Source organism: Haliotis rubra, unplaced genomic scaffold (genome assembly GCF_003918875.1).
Source record: "Haliotis rubra isolate DU_JTF1 unplaced genomic scaffold, ASM391887v1 Scf296, whole genome shotgun sequence".
In the NCBI taxonomy this organism is placed as follows: domain Eukaryota; kingdom Metazoa; phylum Mollusca; class Gastropoda; order Lepetellida; family Haliotidae; genus Haliotis; species Haliotis rubra.
Genome location: NW_025766964.1, coordinates 475,349 through 497,781, shown reverse-complemented (window position 1 = coordinate 497,781; position 22,433 = coordinate 475,349). Strand labels below are relative to the sequence as shown.

At 39.7% G+C, this 22,433-nt stretch overlaps 1 protein-coding gene across 1 annotated transcript in view; it reads right to left on the bottom strand.

Annotated features, from left to right (window-relative positions):
• The window catches only part of LOC124282221 (myotubularin-related protein 3-like), a 47,491-nt gene extending 26,653 nt beyond the window's left edge, over nucleotides 1-20,838 (bottom strand). The window contains 2 exon segments of the mRNA XM_046718179.1: nucleotides 20,043-20,107; nucleotides 20,683-20,838. Of these exon segments, the coding sequence (XP_046574135.1) occupies nucleotides 20,043-20,050 (8 nt within the window). The 5' untranslated portion in view covers nucleotides 20,051-20,107; nucleotides 20,683-20,838.
• Between the last annotated feature and the right edge of the window lie 1,595 nt (nucleotides 20,839-22,433).

Here is a 22,433-nt window from a genome sequence, read left to right as displayed (position 1 = left end):
TTTCACGGGGTGCAATTTTCGCGGAAAGTTCACAAAAGGCCTGTTAGCGCAGTTGTTTTTTTCGTGCATTTCAAACACCTGAGTGATGGTATCCATCACAAGTTCTCACAACCGATAGACATGCAGTGATCAAAGCTAGCTGCCATAATTGAATCGTGTTTACTAAAACAATCAGAGAGAGGTGGGATTATACTGTACTTGTGTCAACATTGTGATTTGTGACTGAAGTCGTATCACTTTGCGTGAACGAACATACAAGAGAAGACCAAAGACGTCAAATTTGCAATTGAACATCGCTATTTATAAAAGATTATTTACCTTTTCAGTTCTAATTTGTTTCTGCTAGGCATTGTCTTATATGCAGGGATTAAAATGACCGTGTGTAATTGTCTCGTATACAGCGCCAGAAATAGCAATCAGGTGTGAAGTGCACACGTTCCCCAACCCGTGATTTAGTTAAAATGTACCCGATAATATTCCGAGATGAATTCTGATGCAGTGATCTTAAATAGATAGTATCTGAAAGTATTGTTTTATAATGAGCAATATATTCTAGTTTTGTGTCATTGTCATTGCAGGTTGTGCTCCATAAATGTCAAATATATATAATCATAACTAAGGTTACGCGACAGTTTTTTGGTGTATTGCCGGATAGTTTTTATGCATGGAACAATTTAACCTGTCACCGATGAGGTTTTTGCGCGATCTCACTATTTCCACTGCAAAATCAGTTTGTTGACATGTGATCCTCCAGCTACACTAATTATGACTTTTGGCGAAGCAAAATATGTATGACACATATCCATTTACTGTCAACTACACTTCATTCTGAGACGTGAGTAGACGCAATATGTTAGTGATAGCTGTGAAGTAAGTACATTGTGTTGAGGAATTACCGGTAGGCGAACATCTTGACTTCTTGACATTGTTTGATCACGTAATTTACATGGACCGGGAATAATTGCTTTGATGTTGTTATTTGAGAGAATAAACAAATTGCAGGTTGTTCCTACTTGAGTATTTGTCATGACTTCACCATGAATATTTCGCTTGGTATGATTATTGGCGCACAATCTTTTTGCGCTAAAAGCGCGAAAATAAATCCCACGCGAAAATAACTACGATTACAGTAGATATTGTTAAAAAAGTAAAACATAAAAATGTTTCTTTAAGGAGTGTAAATGTGCTTGACATTATCAAGGTTTTATGTGACCTGCAACAGTCAATTATGCACAAACGTAGAGAACAATTCACTGCGTCTAGAGGGATGCAAATTAGTATTCACTGTACCCACAACACATCTATGACTTTGCTAAGTGTTTTGTTGTTTCTTTCAAAGCAGTTACGTGCATCACTTCATCTATCATGATCAATGATTCATTCCAGGCTTTAAGACCGCCTCCGTGGTGTAGTGGTTAGAGCGTCCGCCCGGAGAGTGGAAGGTCGCGGGTTCGATCCCCGACCGCGTCATACCAAAAGACGTTAAAATATGGTACTTGTTGGTCCCTGCCTGGCGCTCGGCATTAATGGGTGCAACAAGGACTGGTCGGCTCGGAGTCAGTATAATGTGTCTGAGTGGGGTATTCATGCTTCACTGCAGCATGGTATCTCAGTGGGCTAGCACTATAAAACCAGCATAAGTCTGGGCTAGTACAAGCAGCCGCACATACACATAGACACGCATGCACGTCGTCATATGAGCGAAATATTCTCAAGTACGACGTTAAACCCAATTTCACCTCACCTCACCTCCAGGCTTTAAAGAAATTATCAACAGGTACAGTTCTCTACCCTGTTACTTCACAGGACCTTCATATTGTCAATAAGACCCCTAAACTCATAACTGAGGGTCCCCGGGACCCCAATGTCAGCCAGAGCTTATTGATTATTCCACCTGTTGCACATATATGCTTATGGAGAGATTGAGTCCTTACTTAACATGCTTAATTTAGCAGAGGTGAAATTTAGTCAGTAGCTCAAAAAGCTGTCTTATGCTACAGATATCCTTAGGTACGCACAGAGTAGAGGTTTGGGGATGTGTTTTAATATGTTATAATTATTTGGATGAGTAAGCAGTTATGCCTCAGGTATACAGTCCTTCAGATTTGCCGTGACCTACATTCAGACTGACATTGATGTGGGTCCCCTGTCACTCTATAATAAAGGAGTTCAGTGGAAACTGGAAAGTGTTTTTTCTGCCTATAGTATATGCAAATGAAATGCAAAAGGAGCATTCCCCTAAACCTGAGCCGACACTTGCTGCTTGTACACGTCCAGACTGGTCCTTTTATGCTCAAGGCTACTGAGACACCATGTTGTAGTTCAACATGGATACTGGAGGAATCAGACCCGTCGTATTCCTTTGATCATGTTGAGTGCCAGGCAGGGTAACAACAAGAATGACCTATTCGTTTCTTTTGGTATATAAGTGTAGAACATAAATAGTGATTATTACACGAACAAGTGTGTCATACGACATATGAAACGAGTGTGAAATTTTGTATTGCACGAGCTAGGGCAATATACAATTTTGCATGAGTTTCGTATAAGTCGTGTGGCACACTTGCGAGTGTAACATATTCTTTATTATCCATTTTATTCATGTACATTCGTGCAGTAAAACATGGTAGGCAAGTGTGACTGCCCTGTTCATTGACGTCACGTTTAGATGACGTCACAGACAACAATCTACAGAAACTATAGTTGCTAGGCAACAGTGATACGTGGACATGTGCACATATGATATATATGACACTGGTTATGTTTAACCATATGGATAATGAATAAATGTACTGGTAAATGTAAAGAAGACATCACTCAGGGAGAATCTTAGTGAATGAAGCTCCTAGCCAGACTCCGCCCTCTTACAGCTATATCCCCGAGACCTACAATTGATGAATCCAGGCCTGACAAACTAGTTGTTATATGTGATTCACCATGGAGGGGTACAATGAGACCACCATCCAGGTCATACATTGTAACCAGTCCATCAACTTAGTCAGCCCCTAAACATTCAAACTCAATGTACTAGTTATCTTGCCTTGCCAACCCCACAGAAGTGTTTACGGAACTGCATAAAGATTTCATACTTGTTGGATACATTTACCTGAGCTATTAAATTTGAGCCACTAAATGCACATACATATGCAACATTTAACTGAGAGAAAAGGTGCCAATGCTGTCGGAATACTGAAACCAAACAACTTACAACAGCAGGGCAAGTGACTTTAAAAAACTAACTTGTCCTGACTAATTTTCCCCTTGCCCTGATATTTAAGACATAATCATGATGATGTAATTATGAAAGAATAAATCAGCATGGTATTTGATGTTATTACTGGACTATTTATCAAGGAGTGATAAATACCAAAGAAAGGTAACTTTATTTTATTATCATTGCGAAATTTACTTCATTTCGTTCTCGTATCGTGTTAAATTTTAATAGCTACATTTTGAGCAGATATGAAATGAAACCCTACTTTATTTGCAGTTTGAATCTTTGTGCACTGCAGAAATTAACTGGTAGCCTACGGACAAATAAAATACCAGTATTTGATCGCCAAAATGACAACTGACTTGTCCTGGGTGTCGGGCGATGGGATTTTGAACCCCTGAACAGCCAAATTAAATTCGAGCCAACTCACCGAAACAAGCTGATCTATGTCTGTCTATACATAGTATACATACTGTTATCTCTATAAGCAGTTGCACGTCAATGAAGGACCTGGAGGCACTTCAAGTAGTATGACTCAACACACCATTCACACACAGCATTGACTACAATGGCAGCATGCAACACACAGGACATAACATCACTTAAAGGTCAGTGCTGGAGACAGTATTAAACCCCTGCTTAACATGCTCTATGCATCATGCAGACTTATTGACATGTTACTAGAATGGAAATAGGTTATACATAGTGTAAACTAACAACCATTGACAATATCACACAGTCACAATACCTTCAGGTGCAGTTATACTGAGTTGAATAACATGAACTTATCAGTATTCTGTTAGTCATACAGACCCTGGAACAAATAAATCCAATAAAGCCCATGCAAGTCTCTAATAGTTGGCAAGAGAAGATAACTGTACTTTTAGGAAGGGTCTAAGGGCTTCTTCTTAATTTACTGTATAAACAAAAGCTAACAAGTCTTTTAAGCTAAATACCTTAACATTCAAAGACTAGATGTCTAAGAATTACCTCCAAAGCTTCAAAGTATGGTAAGTATTTCGACTGTTACGATTCACTCGTATATTCCGTGACCCTTAATGAATTCGTTTCGTTATTTGTGGTCACCAAAACCGAATATTAACGATTGTTTTCAGGGAGCATGTTTTACTTGGACCGTTATGTCCTGGAATATTTACTAGCCTTGCAGTAGCGCAAGTCATAGTGTATTCATTGCAGCCCTCAGAAGTATGCATTGAGTGCATTTCCATTATATTTCTAATGTCAAATCTAGTGATAGAGCGACTGATACAATAATCGGTCAATCAATCGATGTCAATGATTATCAATGTGCTCAGAGACTAATCGATATTCATAAAAAAATGAAAGTATGTTTCTTAATTAATGTTATGGTTGTCACTGACATAGTCAATATTCTAATTAATTGTTGTTATTTAGATAAAATTGTCTTTTATAACTGTGTGACATGTTTTCTAGTTGCACACTGATTGTTCTTAAGCATCGAAAAACCCAGATGAAGATCCAGAACACACATACGTGCACCAGGAAATAACCTCGATCATCTAGTATTAATCTTTGCCTGTTTCCTTTGCACAATGTCATGACTGTGTCCCGTTATTGTTATTGCCCACATACATTTTGTGGTGGAGTTTACGATTACAATAGATTATTGATCGATTACTGAGCTTCGTTTATCAATCTGCATATTGTGAGCGTTAACCAGCACTAGTCACATCACAATTAACAATTTCAACCATGTCATAATCATTGATTGAACAGAGCTATTACAAATTTCACTACTGCAATTTGCCCAAGGGACACCTTAAATAAAACAAACTACATCCAGAATTCTCTGCTACATAAATCAGTGTTGTGTTACACTAACATTACACCCATAGAAATTGTCCCATATTTACTCTCAAGCAGAAAATGAATATGTCGAATCAATGGTCATGTGACTTTATTAGCTTTCAGTTTCATCTGTTGATTCATACTGTTTGTAATATTGATTTATTGACTAGATTAGCTGGAGAGATACACAGACATTATATATAGACATATATATACAGCTCCTAGCGTAACACAGGTCCGTGAGTTCAGTGTTTAGACACTGTTCAGAGTTCAGAAATTCGCTTTAGTAACATCAACACTTCTTATTCACCTTCATAATGCTTACACCTGTGAAAAGCATAATGAACATTTCATTCTAAATTTTATTCAATTCTTCAGACCTAGTTCACATAAAAAGGTGAAATTCAATCAGAAAGGAAAGAACATGAACTGATCTCGTAATTCGAGAATATGTGTCATTATATATATGGCATATGTCTAACATTTGATTGTCTGAGAAATGTTAAACTTTCAAGCAATATATATGATTTGTAAGCTGTTTCAATCACAGGTACAGACTGGAAACACCTGACTTACCGTTATAATCTTTTGGGATCAACAATTTGCAATGATTGATTGCACATGTTCATAATGTACTTATTGATTTTGGAGAAAAATGCTAGATGCTAATAAATATTTATTGAAAATGATCATTTAGTCCTGACTTTCATCAGATCAATTATACATTCATTTAAACAGAAATATCATACAAATCTCTCACAAAATTGCTGAACGAAACATACAAAATAGGAAAACAGGCAATAACTGGTGATCGATCAGTTGGAACAATCGTGAAACCAGTGACCAATAATAAAAACCTAACCCATACCCAACACTACTTGTACTACTAATGATTACAGATTAGTCATAAAAACAATCAATAGTCTGACAATCACATCTAATATGTATAAAATTATATTAGTATTATTATCTACATTGAGTCCAATTTCCCCCTACACCCCAACTCCCCAAACTGAAAGAATAACCCACCCACACCCACATCCAAAGTCACATAAAAGAGGTTCCAGTACATCTGAAATTGGCAGTTAGTTTGTCACATGAAGGGCTAAGATATTAACAGTACTTTCACTTTAAAAACAGAAACTTACCTGTATCAAATTGTTATTGAAAGCCGTGACTGAACAACTAGTCCTATTTTTCTTTAAATCATCACCGTATACTCACGCTAGTAGTTGAACCAAACCTAGATACTGACAACTAGCCTGAGTTGTCTTTATTCCCTGGCCTATATCAACCCAGGTCCTATGATGCATAGTCAGAAGTCTTATGATATATATGTCATGTAATCATCTGGATCATGTTTATTAAGGATACATTTTTAACACACAGTCATTTTAGTTGCCACTTGTCTCCTCAGATATTACCTATGTTTTGTTCTCTGATACACAGGTGTATTTTCAATCACCACATCATACCTTGAAATGAACCCAATGTAAAACATAGGTGTCCTCTAATCAGCATTATCTATAGCTGAGTAAAAAACAACCCCAAAAAGAAGAATCAAAACCCATTTATAACACATTGGTGTTATGCATGCCCAAATATACTGAATTGAAGCCCACATGATTATGATTCAAGACACCAAAAGGTTTGAAGCTACAAAGCAGAACATAGGAGTGAAGTCAGCATCTATAAATACACCAATGTTTGTAAACATTGTCTGACTATTTATATCTCCCCCATGTGAGTTGGCATGTGCCTTGTGTGACCTGACCTAACTTCCTGGCCTCTCAGTGTTGACAATGTTTACCTGGTATCAAATCTCAGCTGGTAATCATAAACATCTGAGTCACAACCTGATAACAGTACAATCAGAATAAACTACACAATATGGGATTACCAAATCATGCTGTACATGTAGTAGAGAAGTAAGGGAGTTTAGTTCTATGCCGTTTTAAGCAATATTCCAGCAATATCACGGCAGGGGAACACCAGAAAGGGGCTTCACACGTTGTGCCCATGTGATGAATCAAAGCGGGTATTCGGCATGATGATCGACGCTTTAACAGCTTGGCTACCCCACCGCTGCTGTGATAGAGGAGGTTCCTTCTGCTGTGACAAGTGTTATACACAGGTTGAATACATGACAATATGTGCTTGAGATGTGTCATTGTTTGAAACAAAGTTAGAAAGTCAGTGGGTACTTGTCATTGTCCTAATGCTAAAAGTTACTGACTTTAGGATTCATACATTGAAATAACTTAGCACTAAAGCTCAAGGATCCCAGTATTCCCTTATCTAAAACACTGCATTCAGTATTTCACATCTTTATCGCTAAGATTTTGAATAGGAAATTGATATATTCACACTTCACATAAAACATAAATATTGATAGACATTCTAAAAACCCTGATTTCATGTTGTACACTTGTCTAACGCTTAGTCTCTGAATATATTATATATAATACTGATAGAAACAAATAATTCCTTTTAAATTGAAAAGGAGCCTCAGTGAGATGGGAGATTCAGACCTGAGGAAATTTAGACTTGCTTCATTTACAGCTTTTGTATTGCAGAAAAGGCCGGACAGAAGGGAAAATAATGCGGTTCACAGACTGTGAGACAGATTTGTCATCCAATTCATATTTGATATCTTTAACAAGGCAAGATTAGGGTGTGGCACATTGTCAGACGTTAACAATCCAATTTACCTTGTTCATCAATATAGTGTAGGAGGGACTGACAACAGGCCTTAAAACTTACAAGTGTATCATTATCTGATGTCAAAAGCATTAATTTCTCTTGTAAATATTTCCTCACAAGTTTTCTTGCAAAAGCCTTTCATCCAGGAGAAATATTGACATTTAAATGCTCTAGATAATGAAATATCCAGATAACTGAAAACCATAGATCAGTGAGTGAGTGAATGAGTGAGTATAGTTTTATGCCTCTTTCAGCAATATTCCAGCAATATCATGGCAGGGTACACCAGAGATGGGCTTCACACATTGCACCCATGTGGGGAATCAAAGTGGGGCTTCGACATGACGACCGAACACTACCCCACCGTCCCCCATAGTACAGACTGACATCCCTTTGGACAAGATTAAAAGCTGATGAATGTTGTTTAACTTGTTTCATGCCATAATTGGCAATATTGCAGATACACAATAGCAGTGTTGAAAATCAGGTCTGGACTAGACATTCCAGTCATTGAGATTAGGAGAATCAATCTTTGCAACGACATGCATCAAACATAGGGAGTCTGACCACACACATCCCAATAGCGGTAGTCACCTCTTACAGTGTAGCTGAAGTGGTTACCGCTGAAGTCATATTGTAACCCATGTCTTCACTAGATTAACAATAACATGGTCAACTTAGTGAAGTAAATATTTTTTCATATGCTCATCAAACAAGATTTAGTGGTAGTGTTCTGGCTTCACACAAATATATGGTTTGAACGATCCTGAATATGTTTGCATATTGCTAAAATGTCCTGTGCATGATGATACAGGTAAACAGAAATGGAATTCCCAAGATTGTAAATACGATTCTCTGACAATCCATAGTAGTCTGTATTGGTGTGTATTGTGTCTTAATTCCTGAGATTTTTTTAGACATGAATGCAATAACATATAACATATTCAGCTAATGATAATGCAGGAACTACAATGGACACAATGAAAATTTAATAATATTGAAAATACAGCAATAGTCAGCTTCTGAATATCCTAATCAGATAATTTTTGTGGAAAGATGTTTTGTGATATCTATTGCAAACAAAGTATCATGTCATGTCAATATTTATATGAAACATTTCAGTCACAGAATCTACATTAAGATACCCATGAAGGTCCGGGTAGGAATGTGCCTTCAGAAACCCATGCTTGTCCGAAGTTGTTGTAAGAAGTGACGAACGGGATCGGGTGGTCAGGCTCACTGACCTGGTTGACATATATCATCGGTTCCCAATTGCGGAGATCGATGCTCATGCAGTTGATCACTGGATTGTCTGGTCCAGACTCGATTATTAACAGACCGCCGCCATATAGCTGGAATATTGCTGAGTGTGGCGTATAACGAAACTCACTCACTCACTCACCTACATTAAGATTCTGGGTTAGAACAAGTAGCCTATACTTATGCAAGACGTGATGAAATTGATTGCGTGGTGATGGCGTTAAGGCTGATTGCAAGTCAATGCATCCAGGCTGTACTGATCGTTGCTCAAAATAACAATGAGTAGATTTCTGTGTCCACACTGAAAAGACTCACACAATGGACTAATTCAGATTTCAGAAAAACGAGAGTGACATAGCCATCTATAGGGTTAATGCGACATACGAACACACACAAATGCAGAGAATGGATGCAGAAAACCCAAAATACTATGTCCATCGAGACGCACAAATATACTGAAAGCTTACCTACAGAGTTATCCATTAAGTCATATGCTTCATTATTTACTCAATAACTCTAGCTTGCCAATCAAACAATTAGTATTGAATTATTATTTATCTGTGTCTGTTATTTCACCCATCAATCATGGCCACTGTCCACATGATCACTTATTCATTCCAGGCTCAGAAGTAATTATCTGAATGTACATTACAGGACTCTCATGTTACCAACAAAGACCTGTAAAATTTATTGATGGTGGTCTCCTGTTTTGTAGGTCAGGGTAAAACCCTTCATCTATGGGTTTAAATATGGTTTGATCAAGATCTACAATTTTGCAAAACAGCTCTTCCAAATGTAAATTGATTTCAGATATGAATGAGGACACGGTTACATTAATTTAACACTATACTAACATGGCTGCACTCAGGTCACTGTTAGACCTGTTTGAATGCTCAGATAGTATTGTGTGACATTCCGCAGGGAACATTCTTGTGCCTAGATATGCAGAGGCCCAGATAAGCTGCATATCCGGGTAAAATACGCACATAGAACTATGCATTGAAAAATAATTGTTGCGTACCAATTACGCATTTAAAAAGGTAGATACGCAAAAAGTTGAAAACAAATGCGTACGGAATATATTTATAAAATTCGCTTGCGTAATGAAAAAGACATTGATTGCTATCAAGTTATACTGTTAGTATAGGACAAGTGTTGTATGTCAGTATAGGATGAGTGATTTTTTATGAAATCATTTCCATTATATTTAAGTTGGTTTTGATTAGGTATGACATAAGGCAGAACATACCTGCTTAGTAAACTTGCTCAATGACATAATACTTAGGTGAATAAAGTGACTGAAATACGCACATATTTGAAAGCAGTGGTAACGGAAAATGAAATACCCACTCAACATTCATAATACCCACTTCAAAAAATACAGTGGGTACAGTACCCACATCAGTTAAATCTTATCTGGAACTCTGATATGACATGTCAAAATCTGTGTGTGGGGCTGGGGGCTAATTACTCAATCAATGTAATATAATAGGTGAAGAGTATTGTTCTCATGGCATCCTCCCAATATTTGAATCAGCAGTTACTCATGGGAATTTTAAGCTTGAGTAAAACAGATCCACACAATCAATGAAATAACTACCAACTTATTAATGGAATATGATCTAACTATCCTACTGTAAATTATTTCAGGTATGAATATACTAATTCACAGCTTCAACTGACAAGTTTTTCAAACTGTTTCATGGTATTACAACTTATTGTCAAAATACCAAAACATTGAGTGATTTCTGCCCCAAACCCCTGCATAAAAATTTGCCATACTTAAGGCAACTTAATTATAGAACTACATAAATGACTTCAAAGCAGTCATATTACTTACTTTTGACCAAAGAAATAACAAAAGACATCCATGTGAAGCAAATTAAAATAAACTAAAACATGTTTTTGCACCAGTTTATGGGAATGAAATGTTGTCTCATAATTAACTCGTGGTGTTGGCACTATAAAAAAATCACTGACTTCTGTCAGGATTTCGTTTTGATTTTGCAAAGTACCTTCTCTGACAGTTATTGATTCTATGTCGATATCTGATTTATAATTATTGTGACCTACGATCTATATTGATAGCCAGCCCTAACAGCTGTACTCAAGTAAAGCACAATATGTACAGCTAGGCATCCAATAACATCTTGACAAAGATGTCCCTCATGTCCTAGTTAAACCTCTCTCCTAGTAATGATATATGGAAGCAACTTGAATCATTCACACACTGGATTGTCTGATCCAGACTCGATTATTTACAGACCGCTGCCATATTGCCGAGAGTGGCATTAAACAACAAACAACCCAAACAAAATCATCCACTGTTTGCAATGCTATGATGCATAGTGAGGAAGTGATGTCACATTATTGTAAATTCATAAGAACTGAATCTTCTACCAGACTCTCAAGGATTCTTGACCAGTCTGGGGCTTTAGTCTGTAGTCTGAAACCCAATATGTTACCATTTACAGAAATATCTCTTCGTCTAGTAAGGTCAACATATCACTTACCATACATTGCAATTAAAAACTTTTCAAATACCATATATTTGCAATAAAACCTGTTTAAAATGTCACAACATGGAAGTGAATTTGGTTGTGTTGACTCAAAAGAGTTTGGCACTGTTTCAGTACATGAAACGCATTATTTGTTTTTGTACTTTGTCATTTTCAAATGCCTAAATGTGTGTTATAGTATAAAGGTAAATGGTACACAGACGACCTATATAATTGGATGAAAGTATCAAAGCAAAATGTCACATGAAGTGCAAAATAACCAGACTATTAAAGAGACTTTTGTCTAATAAGGTGGATTTGAAAAGAATTGTTTCTACCCCTTCATGCTGACAATACTGCGACCTAGAGTGTCACTATCACAGGTAGAAATGTTTATGCCTTCAAAAGCGAAAGTGAAAGAGTAATTTAGGCCAAACTGTCTCATTTCAACAACATCTTTCCTGAGGAAATCTTCATCTCTACTTTTCAAAGACAACGGATATTCTTTACCCAACTTTAGAACTAATGGGGAACATATTTTTGTCAAACAGCAAAACAGCAGGAAACCGACCTTCTCGACTTTGACAGATAAAACTATGGAGTAAACATTGTCCGATACTGACGCTTGCGTCATGCGTCAATAAGCAGTAACAACCAACAAGCTGACCCCAACACAGAAGTACGCTACAGTTTTAGACCTCTCGCACGTCTATCGCAAGCATATACATTCAGCTGCCACGTCCACCGATAACTAAGATACGGGTGGATACAATTCTATCGATAGAATATGAAAACATGGCCACAATCATTCCCATTTTACTGACTCAGGGATATGCCACTTGGCAAGCATGGAATCACTAATGTATAGCCTAATATATTACCTGGTAATGAAAAATCTGTGGAATTCGTATAGTCCAAAGGAAATTTTCAAACGTCAAGGTCTCCCCGTCCCTCCCGGGACAAAGATAAACCCCAACATTTCCAATAAAAGAACGAACTTTTGTCGTATTATCCGGCTCTAGACCTAAAGATGGCGGTACAAAATGTCAACAGAGAATATGTGACGTCATGGTCGGGGGAGGTGTCATATGACCGAGGTCGCGGGGTCAAGGTCGCTCACCAACAAGAGGCTGTATATTCGTTGAGCTGATAACAGCGAGCCAAGCAATCATATGTCGTGCTGTGTATGTCCTTGAAGGAATACAATACCTCTTGAAAAATGTCGATCCATTTGGTTTATGGTCCATTTCCACAGCTACAGCTTATATTCGACATGTAAATGTTGCGTCTTCCTCAAATCCATGTATAGAGAGTATGTCGGTTATACATGCATACAGACAGATGGTTACACAGATTATATGCACGGATGAATGAAATATTTTAATACCTAACCACATAAGTGAATACACAGAAATGAATAGATATACAGGATGAGAATATACAAGCCGGTGAATCAGCAGTAACATTCTTTTAGTAAAATTCCTGACTTACAAACCTTGCCATTTGTTCAGTTAATGTGACCTTGCTTTGATGTACTTAATAGCAGTGTTATCAAACGATCCTGGAGACTTTGATGATCCTGCAAAAAAGCTTTAAAACCCAACACCTGTCAGTAAAAACTAGTGTTTCCTCCTAACGTTTTAATGCAATAAAATCCCTAGGGATCAGTTGATAGTTATAATTATCTGACTGTAGAAATGAAAAGAAACCCTAAAATATACAGCACAAAAATTAAAATGATTAAAACAAATCTTATGTTTTAACCTAAGTATGAGTCAGCCTAGATGCATCACGCGGTGACCCGTCAGTGTTGGACCTACCCATACAAAATAGTAGTTTAAAGCAATATGTTTGAGTAGTTGCAACCTTTAACCACCTGATCGATATTTTTGTCGGATCGTACTATTCACACTTTGCTAAGGATCAAATCATTGATTCAACAGAAAACTATGATGTGGGGTCAAATTTGGTTTAAATATCTAAGCCTATTGTAAGCATGGATCCGAGTTTTCAGTATGTCACTGCATCTTGTGGATCCCATACCTGCTATTGACAGGTGTTGTATACTTGTCAATGACTAGTTCCATGATTTGCAAAATGGTTGGTTGGTGCCATGAAAACCATTTTTATGGTTACTCATGTATCAAGTGCATACGGTTAGTTTAAAGTGGCTGTTTTCCTAAAGATGTGTTACCATATCATCATTTATTCAGTTTTAAATGGATACAATTTCAAATTATAAATATACGCTTAAGTAAAGTTGCGAATTTGTGTGATCCTTAGCAAATTGTGAGTAGTATACAAACATGAAGTACAGGGATCCAGTTCCGCACCGGAATCGTCATGGTGACCGAAGGTAGGTAACAATAAAGGACCCGCGTTGAACGAGTGAGCATTTATTGGGGTATTTAGTATTTACTGAAACCTTTACCATATATCAATTGGGATGTACCAAACAGGGCATATACACCTTGTTCTAAAAGTAGGGTGGATTTCGTGATGACAAAATAATACACACGTGCATTTAGTAGTCACTTAAACATTACGAATTACGATAGTTCGTGATATAACTGAAATACAAATGTACTGTTAGACATAAACTCAATCACCAGTCAAAACAATATGTGGCGCCCAAAATTAAAATTAATTCAAGACAATTTGCATGCGGATACAATATAATGGAAAAAACTCCCAGTCTAATGAATATACAACCGCAGCAATTAATTAGTGAGTGAGTGTGTTTTTACGCCGCACTCAGCAATATTCCAGCTATATGGCGGCGGTCTGTAAATAATCGAGTCTGGACCAGACAATCCTGTGATCAACAGCATGAGCATCGATCTACGCAATTGGGATACGATGACATGTGTTAACCAAGTCAGCGAGCCTGACCACCCGATCCCGTTAGTCGCCTCTTACGACAAGCATGGGTTACTGAAGGTTCATTCTAACCCGGACCTTCACGGGTACAGCAATTAATTACTTTTCCGAAAGTCACAAAATTATGTGTATATTATACTAACGATAAAATGATAGGGAGCTGATGAACCTATTGTGAATGTGTACTGACGATAAATGTCTGGGCCCAGTTGTTCAAAACGCCGTTATGTTAACGTACCGTTAAACACTAACGACCCGTTAAATAGCTAACGAAAAGTTAGTTAAAAATTTGGTTGCTGGAAGGTCTCAAACAGAAAAATTTCTGAATTCCTTAGGTTTTCTTTGTGGTCTAATGTTCATGAATGCTTCATTAGGCTGGACAGTTAACGCCATGTTGTTACCATGGAGCTAAACCTAGAACTGATGCTAATGGTAACGTTTACTACTGAGCTAATGTACACCCTCCCTTTACGTTAAGTTAACGTGGTCTTAACGGGCCGTTAAAGGTAACGGCGCTTTGAGCAACAGGCTTTCGCTGTCTTAACGTTAACGGAACGTTAAGGACTAGTTAACGGTCCGTTAAAAGTTAACAGGCTTTTGAACAATCGGGCCCTGGTAAATTAACTTGTGGATCAATATCTGGTGTGTCCACTGTGTCGGTCGATATATGCACAACACCTTGACGACATACTGTTGTCTGACTTACGTATAAGTCTGTCTCACGGTCCCCACTAGACCACAAGGGGCGTGGTGGGCGAGCAGTCTAAGGCGGCAAGCTACTGATCCAGTGAGCTTGGATATGCCGGGATCGAGCCCACCTGTGACCGGGCGTGAAAACCTTGGAGTCCACGTTGTGTGCAGACTCTTTCAGTGTTGTCACAACCCCTAGTGTACAGTACAAAACCCTGTGCACTTAAAGGACCCACGAATCCGTTGGTATATGACCAGATGGTGGCCACATGAATATGTGCAAACACCTAGTTGCGGGTACAGCAACGTGCAGTAAACTTGGACAAAATACTGTGACTATGTGTCCCAGTCCACCCAACTGTGAATGGGTACCTCGTAAGGATAGGAGAGCCACGTTAACTCGGTGCGCTTAGTGGCTGCAAGAGTTGTATGATCCCCAGGGAGTTGAGATTGATAATACGATGTGCCGTTTGAGATTGACATCCACTGCTCGAGGGAAAAAACAAAGCGCCTTTGAGCAGCTGAGCTGGATATTGGCGCTATACAATTATTAGCACAATAACATCATTTCCCATTTACGATTTCCAAAATCTGTTGCCTGTCATGTGAGATACCACCCCACTATCACCCCTATACAGACCAGTCCTTGACAGTCACTACAGACGTTTATTGTCGTCTCTGAAGCGTTGCGAGCCCACCCAAATCATTGCCGCCTATGTAATTTGAAAGGGTCACAGCTTTCACGGAGCGCGAAACCATTCAGGGTAGTTGCAGAAAACAGGTTTTGAGTGTAGGTGTAGAAATTCGACCATCCTACCCCCCACCCCCCACCCCACCCCCTTATTACTGTATTAGTATAATCTACTAGTAACAGAACCATATTTGAATTGCCCACTGCAGTTAATGTAATTTGACGACCTTGTCTTGGTCACTCGGTTCACCGTTCTTGTCCCACAGTTCGCTCGTCATGCCGAAGACCTGGGTTCGATTCTCTACATGGGTACAATGTGTGAAGCCCATTCCTGGTGTCGCCCGCCGTGATGTTGTTGAATATTGCTATACGCAAAGCAAAACCATACTCTCATTCACTCACGTGTCCCACAGTTGATAAATTACACTTTTCACTTGTCAAATATTCCGGTATCTTAAGACAATCATATTCCCGTTCAACAGTACCCACCATTCACAATTTTGTCTGTACATTGAGATAATCTCGTGCAGGCACTTTAAAGCGCATGCTCAACTAATTTACATATAGTGATTCCTACTGCCGTTCCTGGCCCCGACTCTTCAGCTTCTCTGTGCACGTGCATCACGTGCTGTTTATGCTTCATGTGAAATTTCATTGTGATATGATGAAGGGTTCAGATGGAGTGAATTTAGTTTTACGCCGCTTTTAGCGATATTCCAGCAATATCACGGCGGGGGACACCAGAAATGGGCTTCACATATTGTACCCATGATGGGAATCGAACCCAGGTCTTCGGCGTGACGAGCGAACGCTGTAACCACTAGACTACCCCACCGCCCCCGCTTCCAGATAGAACACCATTGTATGGTAAATATACGCCCCAAAGATAGTTACATTGATATCACCAGAGTATCTATACAGCTGGCTTTGTTGTCCAAGATTGTTATCAGCAATGGTTACTAAGCATCAACAGACATTCTGGGTAAATATTAGCAAACATTCATGAGAATATCTAAAAATATTTGAATCTTTTAACACATATGTGATCACATATTCCCTAAGTTAAATAGTTAATAGTAATTTGAGAAAAGGAAATATTTAAGGGAAAACACGCAAACAAAATCATGTACTTCCTTATAAAATAAACCACTGCTTCAATATAGGTATTCATGCACAAAGCAGGGCCTAGTGGTTAAAACTATCGTTCGTCACGCCGAAACCCGGGTTCGTACCAAACTCACTCACTCACTCATGCACAAAGCATTACACTGATGTGCACAAGACGATGAAGTAAATTGGTTGCGCTGCGGCAGTGCTGTCACCATGACAACAGGTGGACTCTGTTGACCTTATGTATACTTTTGGACATCGATTTAGAACCAGTATTGTAGTTGTGCAAGCTGTTGTCATTCTCGAGGAAGCCCGCATGTCGAATCAGCAAAATAATATTAACCGACCTGAAACCTTTCACTGTTTCTAATACTGACTGACTGACTGACTGAGTTTGGTTTTACGCCGCTTTTAGCAATATTCCAGCAACATCACGGCGGGGGACACCAGAAATGGGCTTCACACATTGCACCGAAGTGGGGATTCGAACCCGGGTCTTCGGCGTGATGAGCCAACGCTTTAACCACTAGGCTACCCCACCGCCCCTGTTTCTAATACAATTAGTTAAGGACATGTATGATACGAGACGCAAGGGCATACTAGTCTTTAACGTTTCAAGGCTGATACTTTTGTAGTGAGTGAGTTTGGTTTCACGCCTTTAGCATTATTCCAGCAATATGATGGCGGGATACGTTTCTGAATATTTTGAAACACTTGATAGTGTTTTCAGGTTTAAATCTTTATATTGTAATGTTTCGTGTTATGTCAGGGACCAGAGAACCGAGGATCCGGGTTTATAAGCAAGAGAGTTTGAATTAGTCAGGTTTTGTTGTAGCAGACTATCCACGTCCAATACTAACGGGGTCTGGTGTATCCACCTCGAAGACAATAGGAGCGGTGGGGGAGTCTAGTGGTTGAAGCGTTCGCTCGTCACGCCGAAGGCCCGGTGTCACTTGCATTAACACTTATCTTATCACTTGCATTAACACTTATCCTATCACTTGCTTTAAATAGCACTTATCCTAGCACTTGCTTTAGCACTTATCCTAGCACTTGTCCTAGCACTTGCATTAGCACTTATCCTATCACTTGCATTAGCACTTATCCTAGCACTTGCATTAGCACTTATCCTAGCACTTGTTTTAGCACTTATCCTGGCACTTGCTTTAGCACTTATCCTGGCACTTATCCTAGCACTTTAACACTTATCACTTTAGTCCTTAGCCTTTTTTAGCACTTATCCTAGCACTTGCTTTCGCACTTATCCTAGCACTTATCCTAGCTTTTATCCTAGCACTTATCCTGGTACTTCCCAGCACTTTCGCACTTATCCTAGCACTTATCCTTTAGCACTTATCCTAGCACTTGCTTTAGCACTTATCCTAGCATTGCTTTAGCACTTATCCTAGATCTTACTTTACCACTTATCCTAGCATTGCTTTAGCACTTATCCTAGCACTTGCTTTAGCACTTATCCTGGCACTTACTTTAACACTTATCCTAGTACTTGCTTTCGCACTTATCCTGGCACTTGCTTTCGCACTTATCCTAGCACTTACTTTAGCACTTACCCTAGTACTTGCTTTAGCACTTATCCTAGTACTTACTTTAGCAGATATTATAACACTTGAACTAGCACTCACTTTATCTCGTTCCAACACAGCACTTGTATTATCACATACTTCAGCTTTTGTTCTAGCCTTGCCCGTTCCACAACGCAGATTGACCATGTATGGCGCACTCAGACTCTATATATATTGTAATATTATTATCACTGGCACATTGTTTTGATTTGTGGACAGAAGTCTGCATAAACACCCGTCAGTGTTGGTTTGACATCTACACAATGTGGCATTCCAATTCCCATGTTATTGTTTTTTCTCTCTCTCTCTCTCAACTCATTTGAGCTTTGCATTTAATGTCCATGTATGCAGACTAGGTCTCGTCGCTATATGGCTGAGATAATGTCCATGCGACGTAAAGCTCAACTCAACTCAACTCATCTCTCAACTCTCAACTCGATGTCGTGGACATTTGACCCCATTCACTCTTCAGCGTTTACTCTTACACACAGACACACATCTATTTATCATTGTCGTAATATTGCGCAACTGCACACTCCAAATGTCAACAGGGAAGATTGTTCCTGTGCACGGTAGACCCGTCCATCCCCACCAGTGACACAATCATCACAAGTACACACAGGAATGCACACACTCTCCCACACACATCTGCACACCTCACACCCTGACAGACACAGAAACACGTACGCACGCAATCACGCACGCACACTATAAAACAGAAATGATCTCGAGATGGTTAAATAATAATAATGGCCATTTCAACACACTCCCCTCCCCCCTTCCCTTTTGAAAATGACTTAAGACCACATTGAAGATTTTTTTTGCGTTGGCGGAGCCAAGAGGAGGGGGGGAGGGGGGGTCGAACCCCTGACACACACACCCCACCCCACCCAAACGGATGCTATACTCAACGGTCAAAGGGATAATGAGATGCGTCCATGACAAATTATGAGGAATCAGTTTTATATATCACGAAAAAAAGACAAGTCCCTTTAAAAATGGGGAAGTGTACACGGAGACCAGTAACAAGACGTCGCTAGAGACGTCCTCCTACAGCACTCTGGTCACCCCTGACATTACACGTACTGGCGGCAGTCTCCGTCTTGTCGTGTACTTGCAAGGTCGGCTCTATGTAACTATGTCCTGTTGTTGCTGCTTCAAGTGGTTAAGAGGTCGGCTTTCTAGTAGCAATGTCGGCTATGTAGCAAGACATTACTGACTGACTGACTGAGTTTGGTTTTACGTCACTTTTAGCAATATTCCAGCAACATCACGGCGGGGACACCAGAAATGGGCTTCACACATTGTACCCATGTGGGGATTCGAACCCGGGTATCCGGCGTGACGAGCCAACGCTTTAACCATTAGGCTACCCCACCGCCCCCAGCAACACGTTAGACATATAGTACACACACTCCACATGCATAATGTCGGCGGTGCTATAGACAACACTACTTCCAGTCAACCTAACTGGCGTCATTCACTCGTTCACTCCAACACACACTACTACGACTGGAGCGATGTGATCGCACACACGTAATAAACAGCAAAAGAAAGATTATGTGGCAAGCCAATATACATACCTCAGCATATTTCCTGCAGGTAGGGTTAATTAACTACTTCCCTCTGAACGCTGGGCACCTGTCCCCTGCAAGTACAGGTATGTTATGTCACATTTGCATAAGCTGATATGCACACATCACATGCATATCTACACAGAATACCTGCAAATAATTGTCAGGTTATTCAGAGACGCCACAAGCATCTTGACTTCGATTTAAGAAAAAAAAAGTAAACGAACGTACGCAAACGTGCGTGAGTCAGTTGAATGACATTCTCTGGCTGTGTAAAGATATATAGATACCCCTTTTATGACATGACGACATCGTAACTTTCAAAGGGTGGTATGCACATATCACGGGGTGTAATTACTATGGTGGTCACATGTTATGCTCATAGTTACGAGTCGCCACCTCACTGCACATTGAGACACCGACACAGAATCGTATTGTCCGTTGGTAATAAAGGCTCCACGACACAACTGCTATGTAAACTATACATTTCATCCTAAGGCCCCATCCTAAGAACACACAGTGCCCTGAATTCAATGCAGCACGCTTACCGAGTTGTACAGTCAACTTACAAACGTTGAATCGATAAAGCGTTGATTCAACGCAATGCATAACTTTTGAAATTCAATCGTAATGAACATTAAGCACCTACCTGTCATTACTCCACAGGTAAACTGCTGTGGTTTGCGTTTTCATTGTGCTGATAAGGTCCGTGTGTTGGTGCACTGAGTGAGTTGGCCGGGCCTGACAGAAACAAAGTACACCCGCTTGTACCTACTCCCCATACTGTATTGATGTGGGCACGGCAAGTTGCAGGATATACAAGTTATCTGACCTACAACTCGCCATTACTACAGTCCAAGGCCGGGTTACCTTTGTGCAAAGATTCGGGTAAACCTTAGTGGATTGATTCGAGTTACTTCAGTGCAGGGACTCGGGCTTCCTTGGTGCAAGGATTAGGGTTACCTTAGTGCAGGGATTCGCTTTACCTTAGTGCAGGGATTCGCTTTACCTTAGTGCAGGGACCTTCAGCTTTACCTTAGTGCAAGGATTCGCTTCGCTTTACCTTAGTGCAAGGATTCGCTTACCTTAGTGCAGGATCTGGATTTTACCTTAGTGCAGGGATTCGCTTTATCTTAGTGCAGGGATTCGCTTTACCTTAGTGCAGGGATTCGCTTTACCTTAGTGCAGGGATTCGCTTTACCTTAGTGCAGGGATTCGCTTTACCTTAGTGCAGGGATTCGCTTTACCTTAGTGCAGGGATTACCTTAGTGCAGGCACCTTAGTGCAGGGATTCGCTTTACCTTTCGTGCAGGGATTCGCTTTACCTTAGTGGGATTACCTTAGTGCAAGGATTCAAGGATTCGGATTACCTTAGTGCAAGGATTCGCTTTACCTTAGTGCAGGGATTCGCTTTACCTTAGTGCAGGGATTCGCTTTACCTTAGAGCAAGGATTAGGGTTACCTTAGTGCAAGGATTAGGGTTTCCTTAGTGCAGGGATTCGTGCTACTTTAGAGCAAGGATTCGTGCTACCTTAGTGCAAGGACCAGGGCTACCTTAGAACAAAGTTATTTTAATGAAATATTTTATCAGTGAAAAGATTTCTCGATGACCTGGCCAGCCTTTTGCAAGATATTATGTGCATATGTACAAAACATATGGAATGAGACACGCAATAATGTTTTATAATACACACAACAAAACATAGAAAACAGTACATGAAAAACATATGGAAAAATAGAGACACGCGTACGCATAGCAAGTTGCAGAGGGGTACGATGTTGATTCCACTACGTATCTACAAGTCTAGACACCGGCCGGCTATGTTTAAATGCCTGTCCACGCATGCGTAATTGTGAGGTCGACAGCTGACAGCGCGTGAAACTATACACGACAGATAGGCAGCGTTGTGACTCAGTCAAGTGTTGTGTTTAGCAGATATAGGACAACATATATTGAGCAATATGTACGCCTACAGGTCACGTGGCGTCACTCTAGGTAATGTCATCACAGTATGTGAACCAGTACGCTGTCTGTATGTGTGTCATTATGTACATGGCAGCTTGATCAACACACGTTAGGGGTTGAGCGAGTGGGAAACATCAAGGCTGTAGGCAGCAGAATTTATAACGCTTTCATGAATGTATCATTTTTCTGAATAGTGAGTCTTCACTGAGATCTGAATGTCACGGGCCCATAGTGCAAGGGCCCATATAGACTAAGGCTTAGTCTCTGAATATATATAATTTTGATAGTAACAAACAAGCCCATTTGATATTGAAAAGGATGCCGTCTAGGGCGACTAGCAGATCGGATTCAGAACCTGAAAATCATAGACTATGCCAAATTTAGGACTTTAGCACTGCAGAGACTGGATTGTCTGGTCAGACTCGATTAATAGT